The sequence below is a fragment of the Balearica regulorum genome, chromosome 16 (genome assembly GCF_011004875.1).
Source record: "Balearica regulorum gibbericeps isolate bBalReg1 chromosome 16, bBalReg1.pri, whole genome shotgun sequence".
In the NCBI taxonomy this organism is placed as follows: Eukaryota; Metazoa; Chordata; class Aves; order Gruiformes; family Gruidae; genus Balearica; species Balearica regulorum.
The window spans coordinates 10626891-10645632 of record NC_046199.1 but is presented as its reverse complement, the minus strand read 5'-3'; the positions used below and the strand labels follow the sequence as shown (position 1 = coordinate 10645632).

The following is an 18742-nucleotide window of genomic DNA, read 5'->3' as shown; positions in this document are numbered from 1 at the left end:
GGCGCGCAGAGCACGGTGGCACTTGCTGCGCATGCGCGGGCAGGCTGAGGCGCGGCGGGCGGCTGCCTCTACCTTCCCCGGTTCCTTCTCCCTTCCCGGGTCCCCTCCTCCTCTCACTCGGCCTTTGCGAGGCTGTACGCGGGATCCCTTGCCCCTAGGCTCGGCCATGCAGGCTCACTTGTGGCCCGAGGAGCTGAGGGAGGCCGGTCTCCCCTCACACCAGCCTGCAGGCGGTGCGGGTCCGGCCCTGGGGCCTGAGGTAGCTGCGGCTGGGATCCTCAGTCACAACCAGCCTGCAGCTGCCCTGAGCGTGTTTTTTAACCGGGTTAATTAATTGTATTTTCCTTCCAGCTGCTATTCTGCAGAACCTGGGTGATATCTCGGACCCTTACCATAGCTTATGTTGATTTCAGCAGGGCCAAGAAGCAAACTGGTGGTTTTAGAGGAGACTTGTCATTTACCTATGTGCTCTGCTGAAGGAAGTTTAGGAAATAAAGCAGTATTGAATAAGGTGCCAGAGTTGTAATCATTCAGTGCTGCTTTATGCCAAAGTTGAATTGCTGTAATTTTTAGGGAGGGCTGGCTTAAGGAAAAATTGGATTAAATGAAAGCAATGTGCTTTTATTTCTAGTATTTGAGTTATACCTCATTGACGATTATATTTCTGCTTCTTGTGCATGGTGGGTTGTTCTTGCCTGAGGAAATAACTTGGGGCCCAAACTGGGCCTAGTAACTACGTGTGTGATGATTGCATCCAGTCTCATTACTGCATTCACCAGGAGCTAGTGCTCTGACCAAAGTAGTTAAGACCTACCATACCGCACAGTAGTTCCAGAAGTTACAAAGTCTTGTTTGTAGCATTTCCATGCTTGATTTTGGGGATAAAAGTGGCAAATTCTAGTCCTCGTGAAAGTTACTAAACAATGCAATCATCCTTTCCTTTAGATGCAGTTAAAACTGGAGTCTTCCCTGTGTTCGTGTGTCTGGACATTGTTAGTTTGAGTTTCTATTCTAATAAAATACCTGAAATTAATCATCTACTTTCTTTTGTCATTTTTCTGATCATTCATTGAGAGATAAGGAAGAATGAGCACTGAATTAATCCTCAGCACCTGGAGATGCTTTGGGTTCTTTTTTTGACTTAGGTAGCAAGTAGTAACTGGCATGTTTTATATTAATTCTGTTGGCTACTGTCTAGCTATGGACAAAGTAAGTCTCTGCTCTTGAGAGTCCCTGGATGAGCTGGAGAGGCGATGTACGGAGCAGTGTTTCAAATGATAGAGAAAAGTGAGCAGTGTGGCTAGAGAGTGGTACATCTGTCTGGAAGGACAAGGGAAAGGCTCGTCCTGGATGCTTGGGTGGTGGGCACTGCTCTGGAGCCCATGTGATTGTGTATGTTCACTAGTCTTGATATAGAAACTATGTGACTATGAATCATCCTAGCCATGAGAGCATGTGGGCAGAATGTTAGAACTGTATTTGCTTCAGCATCCTAAGGTACAGGGGACTAAAGCTATTAGGCTATACCTGTTATTTTAGGTTTAAAGTCAGAGCATGTCAGGCAAATAGGTAGATATGTATGTGCCTAAGTCCATGTTTGTGGCAATATTTTTTTTCTTTTGCATTAGGAAAATGTGAGTTACTGCTTCTTCCCAGTAACTTTAAGAATGATCTTGCCTATCCATTGAGAAGTACGGAGTCTTTTAGAAACAAAACCAGTAAGACGAGAAGTCTCAGTTGAAGTATATAGATAAGAGGCAATATTCAGAATTGTATCAACTCAGGATTCTCTTGGAGTGTAACATGGTAACCTAGGGTGTAACGCAGGTTTTTGTTTGGTTTTGGCTTTATTGAGAGAAACATGGTGGTATGTTCTTCTAGTACAAGAAAAAGTTAACAATTTATTTTTCTTTCTTTATTAACACTTTCTGAAATCTTAGAACAGTTCATTTGTAAATTAGAGAAGACTTTTTTTTTTTTCCAAATTTAGATTTTACAGGGATTTTCTGTAGCCCTATCTGCTCTGAGCAGGGGGGTAAAATCAAACATTGCCATGCTGGAATCATCTCCCTCCTGCAGCGCACTCCCCCATGGAATGTAACCAAAACAAGGATCCAATTTGAATTCCCATCATTTTAGGGTGAAAGTAACAGCAGACGCATAGAGAAATAGTATCTGTTGTTCTCTCCTGTTTTTCATGTCACTGAGACACTGAAAACATGAGAAGGGAAATCATATGCAAAGAGTGTGGCCTGTGAACAGATAACATCTGACATCACCATCGCACATGCTGTTCTTTGCAAGACAACTTCATTGAAAAGCCGTAGCAAGGAGCTCAACCGAGCAATGACTGATCACAAGGACTGTCCCGTGTCTCCCTCTTCATCTTCATCATTGGCAGCTCTTTGTTGCTGTTGTCATGTAGTTTCCATTAAACTGTAAGGTCAGTCGGTCTTTGCTTACATATTAGAATTTCTCACTTCATCTTTTTGCAGCATCCTTCAGGTTGGTCTGTTGTCTTTCTTCCTCATCTTTCAATCTTGCTATTGATTATTGATACAGGGACAAAATAAACCTATTCTGTGCCAATTTGCATGGAGAAAAACAGATGATTGCTAGTGTGAATAGCCCAAGAATAGATCTTTCTGCCTGTCGTCCAAGCAATAGTCAGGCAGCTAAGCACATCTCTCCAATCAAAATACATTCCAAACTGTAGCAGAATTTAATTGGAAAATCAGATGTTCCGTGTTCCTTGATGGCTGATTTCCCACCAATTAAAAAGTAGAATGAGTTCCGTTAGTCTCATAACAATGCCTAACAAATCCTTCTTTAAAGGCAATTAATGGTTGGATGGTGGAATGTACGTTAGTCACAGGCTGATAGCAATCTCTTCTGAGGAGTTGTTAGTTTTATTTGTGAACAATTTGGAGTAGCAATGCCACTCAGTTTACACGAGGCTACGTATCTTCCGTTCCTGTACCTCCTGCCAGGCTTTGAGTAGGTAGAGGGAACAGAGCGCAGGCGTGAGGCTCCTCCATGTCAGGATCAGAAGGAATCAGGAAACAGAGTTGGTGAGAGGGAGAGGCAGGAATAGAGAGGAAGGAGAAGCACAGCTGATCTTTGGGGAAACCAGCCAGATCCTACTCCAAATGGGAGGAAGAAAGAGAATATCGTTCACGTTTTCCATGGTCACTGTGGGAATTGTACTTAGCCATCCAGTTCTCTCGTGAAACTAATTCTCGTAATTCCTGTGCTGCTGCTCAGCTCTCTAAGCACTCTGCTTGCTCTTTGGATATCACATTGATGTGCTGAAGACTGAAAATAGTTCATTGAATATTTACAGATTTAAGTATTTAGAATGATGTGGGAAACAACAAAAAAAAAAAAAAGTGGGTTTTGGTTTTCTTCTTTTTTTCCCCATGATGTTTTGACTTCACTGGCAAAGGCAAGAAGGGTTAGAAAACCAAATAAAGAGAAAAAAAAGACCCTTGAAAAAGAAGCTCAAATTTAGCAGCTCCAAAAACCATTTAGAAAAATATAAAATAAACCGTTTTCTACAAGTAGTTACCTTTTGAAAAAGCATTGAACAGTTTTCAACCCACTCTATCTTCTATAGCAGAAATACTTTTCATAAAGGACTGGACACTGAAATCATAAATTTACAAAACAATATAAGACATAGTAATGGCTTGTGGCAGAAACACTTTAATTTTCCTTGTTCCAAGGAACTAGCATGTTAGTTTGCTTTTCTTTCAAATCACAGTAGGTTTTTAAGGTCAGTTCCTCTATTGATTTTCTGAGTATCTGCTGTGCTTTGCAGATTTTTCTTTTGATATGTACTGTGGGCTGGTATATTAATAGTACTTGATTCTAAGCACTTTCATGAATCACGTTGCAAGCTACATTTTAGCTATTCCTAACTGTTGCAATACGTAAAGTTCTGAGGCAATCAGATGCTGTGGTAGAGGAGGCCAGAAGAAAGGGAAAGAGATTGAAGGGTTTGAATCCTTAGGAAATCACTTCACAAAACATGATACAAAACATGTATGTTACTCATCTGTGCATTAGTTCTGGCTGTATATAGTATGTCTATTTATAGCAACATTCTTCAGGCTTCCTGGATTAATGATTGTTCATGTTTGGAGGAATAAATCATTTATCATTATTAATGTGTTAAATATGTTCTTCATTATTATTGAAAAATCCACCGGGGAAAGTGCAGTGAGGGAGACGTTGGCAGGCAGAGAAGACCCCTTCGGATGTATAGCAGCGCTCACGATGGCAAAAGAATGAACCTTGAGCTGGATGAAAAAGCAAAGTGAGATTTCTGAGCTTTGCCCTAAGGAAATTACTTTGTGTTTGTCTCTGGTGTGACCAGTCACTTTTCAGCGTGTCTTGTAATTATTCACGGCATTGGATCACGCTGCCTGTCCACGGTGGGTTTGTTTTATGGATGCCTTGGAGTTTGGTGTCTACAGACAGCGCCGTGCATTGGTCCCTCACTGCACTGGAAGGCAGCTGAGCAGACGGGCACCCTCACACACGTTGCTGGTGCAGGGAACAGAGTGCCAGCAACTCTTAGGAGAGCAGCAGGGTGCAGGTGTTTTGCTGCAGGATGGTACCAGCTGGTCATTCAGCATGAAGGAAGAGGAAGGACAACAGACAAGGAAGAGGCAGCCAGAAGAGGAAAAGCAAGGCCCTAAATGGAGAAACAGAAGCCAGTCACCTACGTCTATGGCTACAAATTTAATGATTATGTACACTCTGCTTCAGTCTGGAAAGCAGTTATATCACAAGGTCTGAACATTTTATTCTGAAAAATGGATCTTTGTCTTCATAGAGCGGTTAACAGGGGTTCTGAGCAAGTGGAAACAAGAATTATGCCCTAAATTTCCTTGCTATCCAGCCCCCTTCATCATCACTTCAACATCAGTTGCAGTGTCAAGCTATGGCATCTCTGTTCATGTTCCCAGCCTCTTTGCTTCTTCAGTAATGCCAACTGATACCTTTTTTTTCCCCCTGTTACTAATGCCTCTTTCCTCAGGAATTTTTTATTAACTCTTGATTGATTGATGAAAGCACAATAGTTTTCCTTGAGCTAAACCACACAGAACAGCTACATGCCCTTACAACTGTGTAGAACCTCGAGGTTAGGGATGCTGAACTCCACTGGAGTTTTTCCAGGGGCTCCAGTCACTTCAGCCCTTTTGAGCTCTGTATCGTGCTGTCTCCAGCTATACTCTGCCCCTTGTAGTTATTGATTGCTTTCCTTCCAAACCAGGTTGATATTAGCAAAGATATTTTTGGTTAATTATGTTTACGTTCCTTTCTTTTTAGGATGTTTCAAGTCACTGTCTAGTATTGGTTTCCAGTTATGCTTGGAATGAGCTCAGCAATGTAGGAGTTACTGCGTTTCTCATACAGGGGCACAGTAATGGTGCTGTTGGTCGTTATCACTGATCTGTCCTGGACTCCTGGTTGATGCTTACTGATTCCCACAGTTGTTTGTCATTAAAAGATTAATACTTCCTGCAGTTCTTTACTGAAAAAGCTACAGGGCAGTGTTCCCCCCCAAAACAGTCATGCATAGGCACAATTGTCTCTCCCTCTGTTGTGTTGTGCAGCAATGGTACCTCCAGCCTCTGTCCTTAGCTCATTATGTTCTTTGTTTTAAGAAGTGTTCAGAAGTTCAGTAGGACATACTACTTCTCTGAAAAGGAACAAAAAACTGCATATGAATTGCTAAAAAAGATCAATATTAGTTGCATACAACACATTTCTGAATATGTTATTTACTTTCAAAATTTTGGTGTGCTAAAATAAAACCCTATCATTTATCTGTGGTGACTTATTTTTAATTGCTCTCAGTGGCAGACTTCTTGCTTCATCTTCTGCTACAGTCATCTCACTAGTCCTTCTGAGCTTTCCTTTGTTGGTGAAATGTTCCCCAAAATTACATGAGTGTATCCCCACACAAAACCAACCTTAAACATGTCTTGAAGCTTGCCTGATGAAAGAATGTCATGTAAACAAAAAAACCCTAATAATCACTGCCAGAATCGGTCAAAATTTTGTTAATTAAGTTCATCTGAGCTTTTATACGGCTTTTCCCTCTTTAAGAGTCACCCTGGGTGCTCCCCTTGGACGAACGGAATCGTAGGGGCTTGGCAGTTCAGTGCGCCTTTACCACCACTCCATGGTGCGTCGGTGCCACCCGGTGCCACCGGCAGATTTTTTAGGCATTGGGCGAAACATCCCTGAGCACTGCTTGCAGACTGCTGGTGAGGCCAAGGCAGATCCAGGAGCCTACCATGCTCGCAACACCTCCTGAGATCATGTTTGAGAAGCAAGGTGGTTATAAGCAGTACAAGATGAGGTCATTGCTTGTGAAATCCTTCAGAAGATCAAAACTATCGATCATTCTTAGCTATTAACAGGTGATTCGCAACAACCCATCAGCAGATTCCCCATACAGCCTCTGTAAGAGGGATTTGGTTAACTCTGTATCTTATATTTTTAGGATAACGCTCTTCAAAAATCAATATAGACTTACAAAGAATAGGATCTGTGGAGCAGAAGATAATGTGCAATTACATATAAATTCATTATGGACAAAAAAAAAAAAAAACACATTCGCTTATTACAAGATTCTGTAAATTTCTTATATAAGCACTGCCCTCTACTGCTCAGGGATTTTCATTAATGCATATTTAATTAAAAAAAACCCCAAACCTTTCAACAGTGTTCTTTTACATTAAAATGTTTGTATTGGCTTGCCTACAAGAAAAGGGCTCTGGATCTTTTTTCTGAAAAGAAGAATCCTAATTTATCATTTTTTACAAACATAAACCACCTGTGTTCTTATGTTAGAATGGAGAACATGTTTTGTCAAGCACATAGTTTAGAATAAGCTGCAGGTATCTTCTCAGGCAGAAACGTGGTAGAGGAAAACACATTTTCAAGTAATTGCATCTTTCAAAACTAGCCTTAAAATCCTTCATTCTACATTGTGACCACAGGAAGGCAGAGGAATAGAAAGATTTCGTGTTACGAAGATGCGATGGCATCAAAAGAGTCAGTGTTTATTCCTAATGTAAAGGCAATGTAATCTATTCAAGCCATCTTCAGTAAATTCTTGCTGTTGTCTGTTAGTTTTACAGTATGTTTTCTTGAAAATTGTAAGGTGCAAAACATACACGGGTGAGAGCATATTGAAAAAGACACAGAACTACTGCTACGATAGAGCCACAGTGTGATTGTGTATGACATACTCCAGTGTATTTGACATACATCATAACTTACATCTGGAGAGTCTTCTTTTACCATATGATTCTGTTCATTTCTCTTATTACATCAACAGAAATTAAAGAAAAAATCATGGATGCAGTAGCAAAGGTACTATAGTGAAACAGGAGGATTGCAAGCATTGTGTCATAGGAGTCATGACTGGTACTATGCCAGATTTCAAGGCTTGGTTATTAGAGCTTCCCCCCCCCCCAGGGCTTCAAAGTTATTTTCTGGAGGAAGTTTGAGCTTTGTATCTTTCCCTAGTGACCCCCATTTATAAAGATGAAATTTGAACTGTTTAGCCAATAGAGAATTTCAGCACAACCCCAACCAATTGGGGAAAACGAAGCGTTAGAAATGGGCTCTGTGGCAGGTGGGATCACTTGCATCTTCAGAGGGTTTCTGCTTCTTTGTGAAAGACCCCTGCCTTGCTGAGAAGAGGGTAGCTTGAAGCTTGTGGGGCTGGGAGAGTCTTAGTTTTTCAAAGTGTTTGGTTTTTTTTTTTTTTGTTTAGTATATTGCAGGTAATTTTTATTTTTTTTAAGTTTTTATTGTGCTAATCAAAAAGAATTGCTGCTATTAATGGTTGGTATGTAGCTTTGGAATTGTATTACTATGTAGGTGTAAGATGTGGATTGTGGGAGAATATGGGCTTTTAGTGGTGTTGTAACTATTTAAGATATCAATTTGGTTTAGAGAGCCTTGTTAGCCAAGTTAATGGATCTTCTGCAGAGTATATAATGTAGGTAAACCATAAGGGGTTTCTTCACAATCGAAAGAGAAATATATTTGTTCTCCTATGTTGCTTTTTTTTAAAAAAAAAAAGCTTGACTCAGCTGTTAAGCTCTTAGGTGGAAAAACTAATTTTCTTTCTTTGTATTTTGTTGTGAAGTTTGATCTGATGTGTGGTTCCTAAGTAGGCTAAGATAACTCGGCCACCTTCTAGGTGGAAAATGGTGTTTATTGTAGCTTAAGAATAATAGCTTTTATTTTGTTAGGGCCCAAGATGAGAGCAACACTGATATTGTGGAGCTGTGCCTCATGAACAAGTCTCTCTGCTTCTCTGTGTTCTGAGAGCAAAATCTGCTGTGCAGGCTAAAAAATTGTATGCTCGTAAGTTTGCTAAGCTTGCAAATTCTGCTGCGTATCAGCGACTAACAGGGTGGGTTTCTTCTTTCTGTATGGATTTTTCTTTATATCAGCAACATAGTTCTTGAGTAACCATTGTATTAAAGCGTGGTTTCTAAAACAAACTCTTGGAGCCCTCTTCTGCTACAACTCTGGTGTCTGTGATTATCACAGAATGGTTTGGATTGGAAGGGACCTCAAAGCCCATCTAGTTCCAACCCCCTGCCATGGGCAGGGACACCCTCCACTGGACTGGGTTGCCCAAAGCCCCATCCAACCTGGCCTTGAACACTTATTATGAAGATAGAAGAAAATTCCAGTTGCTAATGAACTTTGTCTTCCTTGCTACCCCTGATTGTGAGAGGCATGTGGTTGAGTAAGCTTGCTTTTGCTTTTAAAATCTCACCAAATGTATAATACCTATGAAGTATTTGTTAACTCTGGCTACTCTAATTTAATATTTGCCTGTGTGATGTTTTGGGTCTGTGTGCTTATAATGTTTAGCTCTGATAACCGGTGTATCGCCAGCACTTCCCTTGGGATGAATTGGCCTATTGAGTTAGGTGGTGAAGGGATTTTCAGGACACTTAATTAAAAAAAATAGATTTGGTTGCACCTGCTACTTAGTCACATGTGTAGTGACTTGACTCTGGGTTCTTTGGAGTGATTAGTTAAATTGATCCTGATTCTCAGTTGTGTAACTGTATGACCTTTTGAAAGTGTATTTCCCAGCCACATGGAAAGTATTGGAAGCAGTAGCAATTTCGCTTGCTTGCGCAGGGAAGGGCCATTACCTTAAGTAAGATGAGGGCTTGGATATTTGGGCACTCATAGCTGCTTTAATTTCACTCTTCCTCTTGCACAGAACTAGCACAGGCAGAAAATGTCCTATCTTTCATTTATGGACACCTCCCTATAGAAACTGGACCTAATTATTTTAAACTGTGTCCTGGAGAAGTTCTCTTTCATAGAGTTATTTCTATATATTCACTGTTTAATTAGCAGAATAAGATTATGAAAAATCTACTGATACTCTGTGTAGTGTTTGGCTGAAAAATGAATGCTGAGATGCTATTTGCTTGGGCGTGGCTGTTCTCTGCTCTGTTATGGCATGCCTCCTTAAATCTGTTTTTAGGAGGAAAAAAACCCACAGTTGTCTTAATGTTAATTTAAAAGCTGAGCAAAATGTCTGGGGATTTAGCATGCAAATCAGATGCTGAAAGTTGGATTGGTTCAGCAAGGGCGGCAGCACAGGTTTTGCCCTCCCCCTGCACTATCGGTTCCCGCAGGCACCTCTCCTGTAAATTGGCAGAGGGGCTCAGAAAGTGCTGGTCTCTTCCCCTCAGACACTGGTGAGGACTCAGCAAAAATTCAGCAGCAAAGTACACAAGCACCAGATCTCTGATTGGGCTGCAATTCTGAAACAAGCTCAGCTTTGTCAAGACCAGGAGCTTTCCGGAATATGCATGGGGATGAGGAACAAATAACGCTGGATGAGTGCTGCCTGACGCCGGGAACCCAGCTGACTGCCCCGGGCTATCTTATCCTCTTTTTCAGAACAAGAACATGGGGGACATGACACCAGCAGAGGAGATCGAGCTCAGGGATGCTCGCTGCCAGTTGTTTGAATCCAGCATGAGGAACGAAGCAAGAAGACTGAGGACCTTTTGGCAATGGCCAGGCACCTCGCCTGTGTCTGCCCAAGATTTGGTCAAGGCTGGCTTTTTCTTTGTGGGTCCAAGAGATGAAGTACAGTGTTTCTGCTGTGGTGGTGTCCTGAAGGACTGGGGACCTGGTGACTGCCCCATAGCAGAGCACCTGAAGTTCTTCCCTTCCTGTAAATTCATTTCTGGTGAGGATGTTGGGAACCAAGAGATGCTTCCTCTTCAGGAAATCTTTGACACTGTGGATGGGCAGTTCCTCAGTTTTTTGCAGGGGATAGACAGTGAGGAGACAGCCCTGCCCAACGAACCAGAGTACCCAGAGATGGTAACGGAGGAGATGAGACTATCTACGTTTCAGAACTGGCCGCAATATACTGATGTGCATCCTGAGCAACTGGCTAGAGCGGGGTTCTTTTACACAGGTAGGTATGCTGTTTGTAACTCTTATTCAAGTGAAGTTTTGAAGGTGTCACTATGTTTTATTGCTTGCACAAATATGTGCCAGTATGTGTAGTGTAGTTAGAAACCACATCCTTCCTTCAGCCTGCACTGTTTCACTTGGTGCTTGTGCAGAATTAGATTCTGTGTTAACTTATGTTTTGGTACTGAGGGGTCTGCTAGTAATTCCCTTCCCAGTAGGAGCAGAAAAAGTGACATGTTTTAAACAAATGTCTTACTGGCAGAAAAGTGTGTGCTTTAACATCCATTGAGCCTATTTATTACTTGCCTCAAATCCTTTTAGAAGTGCACTTAGTTGGCATGTCGTGTTTTGTGTAACTGTCTTGCACTGAAGCCTTCTTCTCAAAAAAACAAATCTGAGTGACACCTGGAGGTAGTCAGCCCATTTGGCTATCACTGTGGCTTCTTGCTGTAAGGACCTTGGACTTGTAATACAGAAATAAAAAAGACACTTTTTTTTTTTGGAGGAAAATAGGCAATATTTCTTATCATATGCATGTGAATATCAAGATAACATCACTGTTTCCCCTGGAGAAGGCTTTGCTAGTTAGATAATAGGTTTGAAGAGGTAATTGTCCCTGGACTGACCAGTCAGAAGAAATATTTACAGTATGTTAATGCTTGACTGTAATTAAATATTGGGGGGGGGATCCTTCAGGTTTTTGAAAGCTAATAATATAGTGTTATTTCTGTGTTGCAAGTGTGACTTCTTCCATATGAAGGAATCAATTTGTTTTGTGTTTGCACATCAGACAGACAGAAGGAAGTGACAGGCAGGTCCATAAACTAAAGCTCCATTAGCAGAAACAAGTCTGTGCATCCTGAAGGCCTCATGCTATTGTTGAAGAAAAATTGAATTGCCTCTTTCTCCACTTATTTAAGTACTATTTCTTGGTAAAGATGGGAATGGGAAAAAACCCTCAGCCTTAAATGTTGTGATAGCTAGAAAAATCTGAGATGCAACACAGCGAATGATGTGCACGTAGGAAAGTCAGGTAATTGACCTTCTGTTCTTTTAGCTTGAGTTAGAGGAAGTGACTGGTTAGTTCGCTAGTATGTGTCTCTGCTTCTGCAAGATTTTCACTCAAACTGTGTGACCTGCATCTTGCTATAAATCCAGTTAATGCTATGAACCTGTACCCATCTACTTGAAGCACAGCAGCAGGTGCATGCCTGAGTGGCAGAGTATTACAGACACGTTAGCTTATCTGCTGCTTTTGTCTCTTTTTATTAATTTTTAAGGCACTGAAGACCATCATGGTCAGGAATAAACCATAAAGCGGTGTCTGCAGCTAAAACCTGTGTGTTTTGTGTTGGACTTGCTGCTTACAGAGCAGCTGAGAGCCCGGGACAGAGACTTACTGCGGGGACTCGTTAGGCAGCAGCAGTCTGATGTGGCACTCCTGCGGTCGCTGGAGCAGGAGAACTCGGGAACTGAGCACTCGAGTTAAGCCAGACAGTGCTTTGATATGACAGTGTTTGGAAGATCGTGCCTGTGACCTAAACTCACTGGCAGCCTTTACTGATGCCGTTTCGTTGCCCTTGGAGCAGGGCATTTGTAGGCAGTTCTTCTTAACTGTGTTTGGCTTTAATTTTTCTTTCCCTTGTGATTTCTGCAAAGAGAAGCATGGTAGCAGGATGGATGGGCTGGGACCATGTTGCAGCAAATTCTTACACCCATGAGATGGAATCTGTGTACATTGTCTGTGCCTGCTGCTGGTTATGGCAGATTGTGGCTAGGAAACAAAGCATGTTTATAGGTGTAAGTAATTGCAGCTCTACTCTAAATGCAGGCAAGAGGGGGTTGGATAGGTATGTGCATACATGGGAGCCATGGTGCTCGTGTGCATGCTGCCTGTTAGCTTGTGACCTAGTTCTGGAATGATCTCAACCAGCCGCAGCTCTGGGAGTTCAAACTCTCACCAGATTTCCTGCCCCAATACAACTCGCACAGTGTTGGTAAATTGTCATGTGCTCATCTGTTCCGTCCGCTATCCTGCGTTTTGTGCTGAATCTCTCCCCAGGTTCTCATTTGGAGCTATTGGAGCATACAGTATCTCAGTGTCAAATAATCTCTTGATGTCTTTTTCAGGACAAGATGATGTAGTGAGGTGTTTTTACTGTGATGGAGGTGTGAGGAACTGGTCGTTTGGACACGATCCTTGGAGAGAACATGCCAAATGGTATCCGGGGTAAGTCAGTCTTGGTTGACAGATATCTTTTGGTCTTGCTACAAGGGATGTGCTGTGCATTCCACACTGATCTTTCATAAGATAGAAGTACACCTAGTTGAGGGACAAATGAGTCACAGATGTACTAGTAATAAGTGCTGCTTCCAGGCTCTATGAGCTTAGTTCTAGATTTTTTTCTACCTAGCTAGAGCAGGTGAGAAGCCAGTCAGGTACGTTCAATCGTGTTTAACTGCGGAAACTGTTGCAATAGTCTGTAACCTTCTGGAAATCCTGAAATCTCAAGAGGAAGGTTCTGATTCCTCAAAGTTGCACAGCAAGGGACCATCTTCAGATCCTAGTAGTGGGTAGAAAACTTGTTTCTAGGTCTGTCACTTAGTCTGTACTGTCTTCCAAAAGTGCCTTCTTCCTACTCTCCCTTCACGTGTGGAAGAACCAAAGACTGACCTGAAAACCTAATAGTTGTATCTTCAACTGCCTGTCCTCTTCTGTTTCTCCCTTTCTTCCCTCCCCAAAATGTAGTTGATGCATGCCTGGTGTTCCTCTGCATGTTATCCCTTACAGTAGTTTGCTGACTTGAGGACAGTTGGCTTCAGTCCCTTTTAGGCTTCTTCTTGGGCACTGCTACATCTTCTATTCCAAAAGCTGATTAATCACTGGAGTGTTCTGTGTTAATTACAAAACCAACCGGATGATGGTTGTCTAAGCTGCACTAGTTTTTTAAAAACAACTGTACAAATACAAGTGAAAAAGCTTAAATATTTTAAACCCTCTCACTTTAAAAGCAAAATCAAATGTTCAAGCTCAGGTAGAGTGGCACAGTTCAGACCTGAGATTTTCTAATTTGACCTAGAGCTTACCATCTAAACGTTCAATTAAAATCACTTTCTTTGTCAAAGAACAGCTTTGGTTTCTACTCCTGAGGTACAAAAAGCAAGATATTGTAAAGCTTGTGTTTTCTGTAGCAGTTTCTGTGTAGTGGTCTATTATAACATTTTCTGTGATCTGTTCGAAGGACAGAGCTCATCTTGGGCCAAACATGAAGACTGAATTAAGGGTGGAGGGGGAAATCATGATCCTCTTATTGTTGCCCTTCATGCAAGGAGAGGGGGGGAAAAAGACCATGATACTCTGTCATTTTTAATGAATATAGCAGTTTGCTCGTAACCCTAAAGCACTCTTTGATTCTAAAATTCAAACTACTGCTACTTTCACTTGAGATCCCGTACTAATGTATTTAAATCTTTCTGCTTATAGGTGTGAATTTTTATTGCGGTCAAGGGGGAGAGAATTTGTTAGCAGTGTTCAGGAGTCTTTTTCAAGCACCCTGCTATCTCCAGTGAGTCATGAATCTTTTGTTTATGGTGGATGAGGGTTTGGTAGACGGGGGGAGTTTTGAACATGTGCTTCTCTCCTGACTGTCATCTTACATTTTTCAGAGAGATTCCTGGGATCAGACTGAAGCAGATTCCTCTGCTTCCCAAGGTCAGTGTTATAATTACATGCTGTTTTGTCTTCTACCCCACCTCAGCTACTGTGTACTCTGTAGACATAGTGTTTGTGAGATGCTTTGATGTTCTAGAAGCTTGAATATTGAATATAGAGAAACTATCTATATAACTAGATCAACATCCAGATTTACAGTTTTTACTTCCAATCAAAATTCACAAGTCATCAAAAGAAACTTCATAAAAGCAAAAAGACTAATGTTGAGTGGCTTATTCTACTGTATTAGTGAACCAAGTCTCCCATGTTTGGCCCCAGTCCAGAATCCTTATTTCTGTTTTCTCATCCCAGAACAGAAGTCTTGAAGCTGCTTTCATGAAGATCAAGTGGAACATTGAAGTCTCTCCTACCTCATAATCTGTCTCAACCATTTATCAGTAAAGGTGGAAGTGGGAAATTCAGCTGGCAGCCCCTTCAAAGGCTTAAATATCTCTTAAGCTCATCCTATCGGATAAGCTCCTCAAGAGAATGAGGAAAATGAGTTTTCCAGTTATGTGATTCAAATTCCACCTATTTAAATTTCCAGGAGCGATTGATGAATGGAAATAGATCCCCAGGATCAATGTGTTAATGAACAACTGGACCCTCTAGCTGTTCTCTGGTCTCCTGTCAAATAGGCTTAAAATGCTGTAGTCTGAAAGACTCCACAGACATCATCATCAAGAGCATGGACAAGTCAAAGGAAAGTTAGGCAAGCACCCTAAAGTCACATGATTATCCAGACTGGCTAAATGTCTCTGGTCTTGGAGGTCTCACCAGAGCAAGCAATTTTGTTTCTTGTGCTAGACTCTATTTCCTAAAAATAAAGGGACTTCAAGGTTCTACTTGATCATTATGAAAGCAGTTTCAAGACTTTTGGGATGAGAAAACAGAAATAAGGATTCTGGACTGGGGCCAAACATGGGAGACTTGGTTCACTGTTACAGTAGAATAAGCCACTCAAAATTAGTCTCTTTGCTTTTATGAAATTGCTTTTGACTTGTGAATTATGGTTGGAAATAAAAACTGTAAATCTGGATGTTGATCTAGCTATCTATATAGTTTGAGGAATGTTCTAGAAATACATTCATGTCATTCTTTCATATAACAGTGTGAGGGAGTGGCATACTTTGGCCTAAAGTTCTGCCTTTTTGGTAAAGTATCTGCTCACTGCTTTACAGATCCTTTGAGGAATTGGGAATTGCAGGCTCTTCCTTCTCTGGATCACTTTATCATAGTGCAGAATGTCCTACAGATGGGCTTTGACCCCAGCTGGGTGGTAAACCTGGTAGAGAATAAATACATGCTGACTGGGACTTTCTACCTTTCTGAGTCTGAACTGATTTCTGATCTGCTTCAGCCAGACTGGGGAGAGAGCAGCAGTGCAGAGGAAAGCAGAGGTATGCCTGACTCGCACACCCAGGTTCTTGGTGGATGTTTAACCTCTTAATTCACTTCATCTTGAGCACTGTTGTGAGTGTCTTGTGGGTCTGCCTTCTCTTCCTAGGCTGGAATTAAGAGTAGTAACGTACCCAAGCTTGCCTTTCTTTGAGAGGCTGAAGAATGAGGTTCTACTCTAAAGAAACCTGAAGGAGCTGTGATTACTGGGGCATCAGTAACTATATCTGCCTTCAATAGCCTATGGTGTAGATATTCTCAATATTTTCTGCTGACCTTACACCTGCAGTAGCAGACAGCTGCACAATGTGGAGGCTTGTGCACAAATTCACATCTGATGCAGAGGCAGTTGTCCAAAGCAAGGCTTGTAGGATGGATGAGTTCACCAAGCCTATTTAAGATTGAATCAATGGCTTGATCAGAAATAGCCATACTTGTTTGGTTAGATAAATATTATTCTCCTTAACTTACATTTGTTTTGTGTTATCTGTTTTGTGGAGTTTATTTGAAGATGCAGTTGCACACAGGCTTTTTCTGGTAGCAAGCCTGCTTTCCAAAGCTCCTGTCTTATATCATGGTCTACCATCACTTTAGCTAAGGCAAAAAAACCCCCAACCCTTCCACAAAATCGAAAGTGTGATTAAATAGTAGCAGAGGAGCAGGAATAAGCAGCTGATGGCTCCTGCTGTCGGATAGATAAACTGACTTTGAGGAGACAATGTGATGTGGACATGTCATGGTAGGGAGGTTAACATACACAATGATTGGGGCACCACAGAGAACACCAGCTTCACCAGGTGTGTGAAAGTAACAGCAGAGTAAACAGGTATTTGACCTAAGGCTACTGAAATCCAGGATACGTCATCTTTTTAAACAGCACTGTCTGAAGAGGGGGGGAAAGGGGTTGCATTTAATGTAGTCTTCTTTCCTGGTTGTACAGATGCTGCTGGGAGAGAGACTGAAACATCAAGTTCAAGAGAAGAAATGCAGTCTGTGCAACAAAAGGAATCAGGTGCACGGGGCTGATGGTGGTGGTGACATTGAGACTAAGCATAATTGGAATGACTTTTATAGTTACGGTATCAGTGGTCACTGTATTCCTTCATTTTTAATCATGGAGGGGAATATGTGCTAGCTTGAACAGTAACTGAACATAGAGACCCTTATTCAGGAATTAGAGTTCCACTGTGAAGCAGACTTATACAAAAACTTGGTGTATTGGAGTAACTTAGTACAGTAAAAAGATGTTGATCTCGGTCCATGCTCAGTCCAGCATGTATCGATATGCTGAATCTTGTGTGATAAGCCAGTCTGTAATAGCTGTAGGTTTTCAGCTTAAATGAAATTTGCCTGCGAGGCACTTTTGCTACCTTTAGTCAGCCTCAGAGCAAAATGATGAGCAAGTTGCAGTGTGACTTCCTAAGATGATAGCGTTGGCACTCTGGAGCTGTTATAATACTAACAGTTTGGGCTTTTTCTTTTTCTTTGGTAAAGATGAGTCTCGGATGAGCACGGAAGAACAGCTTCGGCGCCTGCAAGAGCAAAGGATGTGCAAAGTGTGCATGGACAGAGATGTGTCTGTTGTGTTTGTTCCTTGTGGCCACCTGGTAGCTTGTGGAGAATGTGCCCTCAATTTGAGATTGTGTCCTATCTGCAGAGCGGTCATCCGGGGAAGTGTGAAGACTTTCATGTCCTGAACCGTGGTGTGCCTAAGGGGAAAGATAAGTCTATACAACTCATTCATAACACAGCAGAGGAAGAAAATAAGTAAATAGCTTGATGCTGGAGCAATCTTATTTGCAGGGTAGCTTGGCATAAGTGTAAAAGCTTACTAAATGTACCACCTATGCACAGTGTTTCTAGTAAGAGTTGCTGGTTTGCTGTACTCTTGCTGATCTTGCTGTGTAGGACTGCTCCAGAAAAACTCTACTAGTTTCTTTTGTCCTCCAAAAGAGGCTTTTGTTGACAGAGATTCTCCTTCTCCAAATTCTTGCATTCTCAAATAAATCCCTGCTCTGCTGAAATCAAGGGCTGTTCTCAGTGGGCTGTCTCTGGTTTAGAGATTATTCTGCTAGGGTTGATGGCTTCCTTCAGTAAGTCTGAGTCAAAATGGGAGTGTCTTTATACAAAACTTCAGTTGAGATGAGAATACTCTGCAGCAGTGTATCGGAGGGAGGGAGAATCTAGCTCTTTCTTCTGAGCTCTTGGCTGTCTTTCCCTGCCTCTTGTTGAATTGTCAACAATTGACAAAATGTTTCAGTAATACTCAAATCCACGTAATTAAGTGAAAAGCTTTTGTCCTGTTGTAGACTTTCCAACCTCTTTACTGTCAGCTGAGCTCCCTAGACAGGAGATGAAAAGCTCTTTGGTCAGGGTCACCAGATGATCTCATAGAAGCTTCTTATAGAGCCTCTTCCCTGGCTGTTGAGTACTATGCTACTAGAAGATACTGATGGAAACTTACCTTTTTAGGACTTCAGGTTGCTTGCTAAACTGATGATTCTTATTTTAAATGGAGCATTCTTATGTAGCCAGAAAGAGAAGTTTTGTTAATACTATGGCTTTTTAACTGCAGGGGACAAGAAATATGTTTTTTAAAATGCACTGTTCTTTTTTCACTGAATAAAAAGTTTCTTTTGTTTATCTTAGAGGTCTGAGTATCTGATTCTAGTATTATGCCCTGCTGGGGGAGGGGGTGTGATGGTGTCCTAAGATGTTAGAGTGGCATCAGGTTGTAGATCACTAACTTCTGTCCTTCAGTACTACATGGGTATGGGTGAGAGCAGCCACTGTTCTTATCATCCATTGGCTTCCTTTGGGATTCACAAGATGGCATGTGGGTCCTCCAGACTCTGAACTGCAAAAGAAGGGGTAAGGATGCAGGAGGATAAGGACCTGACACAGGAAGCTGTGCAAGTGGAGAATAATTCTGCATCTGATCTTACTGCAGAGTTTTGGTACGTGGCTCACATCTGTGGAGACTGGAGCACTGGCTCTGGATTTGCTTCTGTTTGGTTCCAGCCCTGGATACTGAACAGGCTTATAGGCTTGTCTCTGAGTAACCTTCAGGTGTCAGTTATCCTGGTCCATGTGGGAGGGTAGACCTTTTCCTTCATTCCTGCCTTCAGAAGA

The 18742-nt window shown here is 41.7% G+C and overlaps 1 protein-coding gene across 1 annotated transcript; it reads left to right on the top strand.

Annotated features, from left to right (window-relative positions):
- Positions 1 to 9957: 9957 nt before the first annotated feature.
- Positions 9958 to 18317, top strand: BIRC7 (baculoviral IAP repeat containing 7). Its single transcript, XM_010308769.2, has 7 exons — positions 9958 to 10501; positions 12631 to 12730; positions 13985 to 14066; positions 14167 to 14212; positions 15394 to 15612; positions 16551 to 16622; positions 17105 to 18317. Exons 1-7 carry the CDS (start codon positions 9982 to 9984, stop codon positions 17305 to 17307), a joined length of 1242 nt encoding a protein of 413 aa, XP_010307071.1. The 5' UTR covers positions 9958 to 9981; the 3' UTR covers positions 17308 to 18317.
- The last annotated feature ends 425 nt before the right edge of the window (positions 18318 to 18742 follow it).

Excerpts from the sequence above, each read along its gene's own strand:
- BIRC7 (XM_010308769.2), top strand. The coding sequence starts at position 9,982 with ATGGGGGACATGACACCAGCAGAGGAGATCGAGCTCAGGGATGCTCGC. Across the intron at positions 12,731-13,984 it reads CATGCCAAATGGTATCCGGG|GTGTGAATTTTTATTGCGGT; the intron begins GTAAGTCAGTCT and ends TTCTGCTTATAG. Across the intron at positions 14,067-14,166 it reads CAAGCACCCTGCTATCTCCA|AGAGATTCCTGGGATCAGAC; the intron begins GTGAGTCATGAA and ends TACATTTTTCAG.